Source organism: Microtus ochrogaster, chromosome 16 (assembly GCF_000317375.1).
Source record: "Microtus ochrogaster isolate Prairie Vole_2 chromosome 16, MicOch1.0, whole genome shotgun sequence".
Classification (NCBI taxonomy): domain Eukaryota; kingdom Metazoa; phylum Chordata; class Mammalia; order Rodentia; family Cricetidae; genus Microtus; species Microtus ochrogaster.
Window position 1 is genome coordinate 1,512,938 of NC_022018.1, and position 7,672 is coordinate 1,520,609.

A 7,672-nucleotide genomic window follows, 5' to 3' on the forward strand; every position below is an offset into this window, starting at 1 on the left:
AAATGGATGTGACAGCTATATTAACCTACATACAATATGCCTTAGGATACAAGGTAAGTTGTGCAGATTATATATTGTTAAATCTAGGCTTTCTGAACTTTTGCTGATTTACATACTCTTTTTGAGACTTCAGATCCACCAGACATATGTGATATATGGTATTATATACTTGGAGTGAACCTTCAATATATGTGTTTATGCCTCATTTTTTGAATAAAGAAACCAAACTCCAAGGGAATACTGTGCTTTTCATTAAGTGACTGGCGTGGCATTAAGATTCGGAAGGAAAAGTCTGGACCATTCTATGGATGCTGTTTGGTGTTCCAAGTCATTGTCCAAGTGCAGTTGTTGGATCACTAAGGGATTTTGTTCTTTGCAAGGGTATTGTACTTATTTCATGGTAAGAGAAATAAAGCTTGATATAACTGAAAATACTTTTTATACACAAGTTAGGAAAATATCAAATAAAATACGAATAAAAATTACATTTTCGCATAATACAAAGTAACTTAAACCTGGTGATGACATTGTGAGTTTATGTGTAACCTTCTTCTTCCTAGTCTTAAAATTAGGCAGATGAGAGGCATGGTTAGGCTTCAGTGTTTCCCTGTACCATTGCTTTCCTAGTTGAAAATAAAGCATTACCTATAGAATACTTGGCCTTGAATCCCATGTAGCTGGACCCACTCTCAGTGTGGAATTTCAAGTACATAAGTTCTCTTGAGGATACCCAGTTGCTAGGCAAAGAGCTCCCACACAATTTGGAAAGCAGCGGTGCGTTTGAGTCAGCTCCATCACGCAACTCAAGGTAGCTCGAAGAACAGCTAGCAGAAAGAAATTATTAAGTTGACAAAGCCAGTTACTTTGATTTATTTTGTCAGTCGAGACTTCTTTCTTCAAGGACAATGTTTAATCATCATTTCTGTACTATAAGACAACATGACCGAGTCTCCTTAAGCTTCATGGCATTTTTAAACGCCATATTTTCCTAACGACAGTACAACCTTCTGTGAGTTCCTGAAGAAGACAACTTTTTATACTGGGAGACAGTTATTTACATATTTTATATTTGTCTTATAAACATAAAAGTCATTTTAGATGGACTATGGATTCAACTAAAGGAGAATTTGTCAGAATGATATTTGAATATGTTTCACATGAGAAAGATCATCTTCTCTTGGAAGTCCCATGACTTTGGCTACTGAGGAGCACAGGTACACTCTCTACATCCATAAAAGAAGACAAGCTTTTACTAATGTTTCCTAATAAAGTTAAACTAGAGAGTCCATGCTAATTTCTGGAAAAACAAATTGTGTTCAGTATCTAAAAACGATACTGGAAAATTGTAAAGTACTTGTTCGGCTGTTTGTGACACTGGTGGCCTCTAGTGCCATGCCACTTAAATTCTTATTTGCTAAGCAAATATTTATTATTTGTGACACTTAATATGAGGTTGGAGAAAAAATAATTATCTCTTAGAGATTGTACTTTTCTTGTGGAAGAAGAACAAACGACATCAATCTCAAACAGTCACCCTCAGGGTCTCTTGGAGGGTGTGTTGAGGGTCAGGAGGAGAGTAGCTGCCAGGCAAGGATCTGAGGCTTCAGACATTTACTTATCTCTTTGTCTCTACATTTTTCTGGGCAATGGGTACCACAGAGCAAAGAAGACATAAGTTGTCTTGAGACATGACAGCTAAAATAATATTAACTTTGGGGTGGAGGAACTTTAAAATGTAGGTGACCTACCTGGGTGTTTCTTCAATATGGAATTGATCTTCAAATTGGAGCTGTATACTTTTCCCAGAAGGCGCTTCTAAGATCCAAATGCATTCAACATTCTGGGGATAATTAGCAGGGTAGTTGGGGGAGGTCACGTATCCATCAGAATTGGCATCATGAATGTAGATATCGCCCCCGCAGGCTGTCAAGAAACAGTTAAGTCAATCTACGGTCTGATGAATGAGAACATAATCATCTATCATAACTGTTGTGTACAGTCAGCTTGTCTTTACTTGTCCTCTCAATTTTATCTTTTATCAGAATTATCTTCATGTTCTTTTTAAGCAAGTAAATTCTGGCATTCCTATAAAACATGCCACCATGTATGTTCCTCTTTATTCTGACAAACTATGTATTCTTCTATTTTTGTTAGGTTGGGCATTTAGTTTTGAAATGTGTGTATGTGCATGGATTGGTTTTGCTTGTTTGTCTGTTTTTAAATTTTAATCTATTTTTTACTTTATTTGTATGGGTGCTTTGACTACATATGTGTCTGTGTACTACACGCATGCCTGGTGCCATTTGAGGCCAGAAGAGAGCATCAGATTCCCTGGAAATGGAGTTGCAAACAGTTGTGAAGCATCATATGGGTGCTGGGAATTGAACCTGGGTCCTCTGGAAAAGTAACTAGTGCAGCTAGTGCTCTTAACCACTGACCCATCTCTCTCGCCCATTTGTTTGCTTTTTGAGAGAGTCTTGGCTAAGCCCCAACTATCTATGTCACTGAGACTGCCTTGAATTTCTCAATCTCTTATACCCATCTCCCATGAACTGGGATTATAGACACATACCATGATGATCAGATTGTCTATTTGAAATGAAAATTTTATATTTCACTAAAGTTAACAAAATTATTACGCAAAATATTTGCAGCATCACATGAACACGTAAACTGAAGATCTACAAGGCGGACTGGCTGATTAGAACTTCTGGGCTTGCAGAGCTGGGCTATTGTAGTCTGGAGTCAAATCATCTTGGGCTGTCTTTAGCCTCTTTAATAGTCATTTATTGTCCACATGTGTTTGATCTAACATCCATCTTCACGGCTATAAGGTAAATCCTTTTGAAATATAATAGTAGATCTTTAGCTTCACCAACCCAAAAGCTAAGAATGTCATCATGAGCACCTGAGGCCAATAGAAATTTCCTTTCTTTGTTATGAGCCACCTGCCCATTGTTCCCACCAGTGTATATGAAAAGTGCCTTGATCTAAGACTCTCTTTTTTCTGTTACTATAAAGGTTTCCTGAAACCATTACTATGTTGGAACATAGCATTTGAGGATAGCCTGATTCTGTTTTCCCAAATGATGGTCATTCATATTTGGAATCCAGAACAAATTCTGTATTCATTTTCATATGAAAACTTCAGCATCCGTAAATGCAAACCCATCAGTTAGTCAAGTGAGGAAGTAAGCAAGCAGTTACAAATTCTCATTGAAAGCTCAGATCAGCGAGATTTCACTCACTGCAAGCCTGTGATCTCAATATGTTATAAAATAATAAACAAGCAAACCTAAGCAGAGCTGGGAAGATGACTCACTGGGCAAAAACATTTGCTATTCAAAGCTTATGAAGTTAAGGGGATGCATCTGTAACCCCAGAACTAGAGTGAAACAGGAAGGAGAGCTGGGAGAATCTCTGGATGCTTGACCAATTAAGTACACAATTGTGCAGTGGCAAACAGCGAAAGAGATTCTGCCTCAAAAACAAAGAGGACATTAAGGACTATTATTCTAGATCACAGTTCTCAACTTGTGGGTTGAGACCCTTTGGGGGGGGGGTGGAATGGCCCTTCTACAGGGGTCACCTAAGACCACTGGAAAATACAAATATATACATTAAGATTCATCACAGTAGCAAGATTACAATTATGAAGCAGTAATGAAAACAATTTTACGGTTGAGGTCTCCACAGCACGTGGAACTGTATTAAAGGGTCGCAGCATCAGGAAGGTTGAGAACCACTGCCCTAGATCATCCTCTGACTCGGCACATGTACCTCATATGCGAGGTATTTGCTTGTATTGGAGATGGAGTCTTTTTATGCAGCCCTGGCTGGTCTGCAATTCACAACATGACCAGACTGACCTTAAACTTGTAGTCATCCTCCTGCCTCTGCCTCCTGAGAACTGGGAGTACAAATAATCTACTCCTTTCTTTCAGATTTCCTTCTACCACACAAAACATGAATTCATTTATGGTTGTGTTCTTCATCTTCAGAGAATGTGGTTCAGGGATTTCAGGATGAACAGGGTCAGTCTGGTGCTTGGTGTGCCTAGTTCTTACGCATGCTCCTCCATCCCTTCTCTCCACTTCCACCTCCAAGTGACCCGAAACCACTGAATACCTTACTTATATCATCTTTCAACATGGCCTCTTCTCACCTTCTTGCTGACATTGCCTTAGTTTAGGACATAACAGCTTTTCCTGAATTAGTCTTTCATTTGGGTTCTTACTATGTTGATGTTTCTGTTTTGGTCTAGCCATGACACATTGGATTTAAATCTTTCATTGTCTCCCCAAAGCATCTGGTAATACCTTATGCTTAGGTCTTACTAATGGCCCTTAGCATTGTGACACACATGTGGCTCATCGTCACATTCACCTCCTTTTGACCTTGTTCTCCACCATACTAATTTTTTGCAAAACCATGAATTGTCTTCTAAAGCTGAGATGTCTCATGTTGTTGCATTGTTCTTTGCTGAAGTATAAAACTCTGTTCTCTCTGTTTCTTCTCTGATCCCATCAGTTGGATAGATGCTTCTCTCTGTGGTTACAGATCCTGGAGCATTTCTCCATCTGGAACTTACTATGTTGTACAATAACTGTCTCTGCTTATCTGTCTCTTTCATTGTATGGAGCCTCTGGATGGAACTCAGTAATGCATGCAGGGTGAAGCTCTTTCTAAATGTTTAGCTAACTAATTAACAAGCCATTTAATCAGGTGAGAATAAAAGACATTTAACACAGTGCCATAGAAATCTCAATCAACTACAGCGAAGAGAAGTCTCTGGGGAAAGGTGGTAAAAAGCTCAGCAAGGGATGCCAAGAGCTATTCATGCAAAACATAATTTAAGACACGGGAAATGGTATGAGGTAGACACGATGGGAAGAGCCAGGGAGAAGTCTGGCTTTAGTAAGTAGGAGGAGACAGGCAAAGCATAACCATATTGCTGGGGCTACCCCAAAATAGTTTTTAAAACCAAAAGACCTTTGTTTGATCTTAATACTAAGGACAGTCATGTGTGTAAGGAAAGGCAGGGACATGACAATGACCACTGGCATAGATGCATGACTGGTGGGTCTAGAAAGGAACTAAGAAGAAAAGACACTTAATACAACAGAACCGCCACAGAGTTAAGATTAATCCGAGCATTGACACAGTAGGAAAGTGGGTCCTGCAGAGAGATCAAACCACTGTGAATACCAACATGAAGATGGTGATGTAAGAGAAAATGCCAGCCTCAATCAGCACTGAAGCTGTCCTCAGAGCTGTTAACAAATCCCTGTACATCAGAGCTTAATGCACTATTAAGTGACTGAACACACTGCTTGTCTTGGGCCTTGCTAACGTTTTTAAATGCTTTGGGGGGTATAATTAATATATATTTTCATTTCTTTCTTTTTTCCTAAATAAAAAAAAAATGATCATAGCATTCTGAACTCTCTCACAATTGAGATAAAGTGTAATAAGACAGAAGGTTTCTATTGGGCATGGTGGTGTGTGTTTATAATTCTAGTATTTTGGATTTCAAGGCAGGAGAATCAGGGATTCAAGGGTCTTCAGCTATACAGCGAATTCCTGGCTACCTTGGGCTGTATGAGACCCTGTTTGAGACAGCAGCAGCAGCAATATCAGCAACAAGAACAAAAACCCATGGTTCCATTAAGATCAATGTACCTTTTGAAGCATATTTGAGAATCTGGGACTAAGATCACATAATCATTCAAGATAATTGAATTTTGGGAGACAAATAGAGATTTAATTGTGCTGTTTACCCTCCACTGACATTTAGTTAAATGCTATTAAAAAGTAAATGTTATAAAAATCAAAGCATCCCTGTAAAACTAAATACAGGTATAATTAAACATAAAAGTAAGGGTGATTACTTAACGATTGCTGCTGTAATACAATAATACAAGACTAATAACTAATAACTAAGTGAGTAATAATAGAATCATAGGTTCACTACAAATGAAGAACAGTGATGCTGAAGAAGAACGATCAAAGCCTTTACTATGGTAAAGTAACTAAATTTAACTTAGACAGTTCATCATGGAAAGGGGCCCATTAAGATTAGTTCATTTTCCAGACATTTGCCAGTAATTGGAACAAAATAAACAATACAAAACCAATAACTTGGAAAACTCAAGGCCTTATTTTACTTACCTGAAAAGTAGAAATAACTATAATATACTTTCCTTTAAAAGCATCCTGCTGAAGAAAGAGTTAATGTACATAGCATACTCTAAGTCCTAGATTGATCAGGACCTGTTCTTGTTAATACTAACACTTTAACCTAAGAAAACCTGGCATTTTCCCCTAAAATGTGTATCAACAAAAATCAAACAATCTCAGGAAAAATATAAAGCTCTCAGAGGAAATACTTACCTAAACTCTTTGCCTCATATCTGATCTTAAATCCTTGCCCGCTGTTACTATTATCAGAAATGAACTGAACAAACATTTCGTTGTCTGAGGTGAACAGGGTTGATGGAGGATAAATTCCACAGAAGCGACCATTTCCTCCAGAGGGTCCCAAGGGTGGAGAATGGATATCTGGTCCATTTCTTAGCTGGAAAGAGATTAAAATTGTGTAAATTATATTCCAAAAGAATGTTAGAAGTCCTACCAATTTATATACTAAGAATGTTAAATTAAGTCTGCAGAGATGGTTAACTACAAAGAGTAACAAGCGTGACCTACCACCAAGTAATCCCCCTGGCTGCAAGAAGAGTCTCTATTTTGAATCTGGAAAGGCTGCTCAAAATGGACAGCGATGGTCAGACCACTCTGGACCAGAACATGCCAGGAGCAGTTGAGGTTGGGAATGTAGAAGTCTGGGTACTTGGGCGATGTGATAATCCCTCTGTCTGCATGCAAATATCCACCACAGCCTTCCCAAGAAGAAAAAGAAAAGTAGGTTATTTAAATGATATTGACAACGAGGTGTTTATGCTTCTCTCCCTGTCCCCGCCCCCACCCCCAACTGGGGATTTTTCAAAATGTAAGCAACAGATGAGAAATTTGAAACTAACGGGGATCAAAGTATGAGAAATGATGAGAGGCACAATTACTGAATGAGCATACACTGTTGGATACCCACAGTGAGGCGGTTAAGATTTGAGTCATGGAGAGAAGACCATTTACTTTCACAGAAGCTGGCTTTCCAGAGGTAGAAGAAACAAATGTATACTCTGTAAAACAGCAGTAAGTCCAAGAAAGAAAAACAAAGGGATGAGGGGGTAATGTACTCTGTGCGCAGGAAGTTAGAGGTAGATGTCTGAGCAGAGACCTGGATGGAATAAGGAATCAAACTGGGCAAGTTTAGGGAAGATGAGCAATACAATCCCGAGAACAGTACAAAGACCTGATGTGGTAAGTGAGGTGTCACTGGGACTTGGACTAGACGAGGCAGCATGAACAATCTCAGAAAATAGCTAGACGAGGCAGCATGAACAATCTCAGAAAATAGCTTGGTGAAGTTATGTAAGAAGCAGAGTAGACTTATTCTTCTATGTAAGAATGAAAAGGCTTTGGAGATCATCTACCGGTCTGGTGTCTATCCATCTGTCTGTCTGTCTGTCTGTCTGTCTGTTTATCTATCTATCTATCTATCTATCTATCTATCTATCTATCTATCTATCTATCTATCTATCTATCTATCTAT

At 38.6% G+C, this 7,672-nt stretch overlaps 1 protein-coding gene across 1 annotated transcript in view; it reads right to left on the reverse strand.

Moving 5' to 3' along the window:
- Positions 1 to 7,672, reverse strand: part of Cubn (cubilin) — a 204,836-nt gene that overhangs the window by 62,527 nt on the left and 134,637 nt on the right. Inside the window, exons 42-45 of the mRNA XM_005354631.1 lie at positions 6,709 to 6,899; positions 6,394 to 6,577; positions 1,749 to 1,923; positions 646 to 824 (exon numbers count right to left, since the gene is read on the reverse strand). Of these exons, the coding sequence (XP_005354688.1) occupies positions 646 to 824; positions 1,749 to 1,923; positions 6,394 to 6,577; positions 6,709 to 6,899 (729 nt within the window). The remainder of the gene's footprint in view (positions 1 to 645; positions 825 to 1,748; positions 1,924 to 6,393; positions 6,578 to 6,708; positions 6,900 to 7,672) is intronic.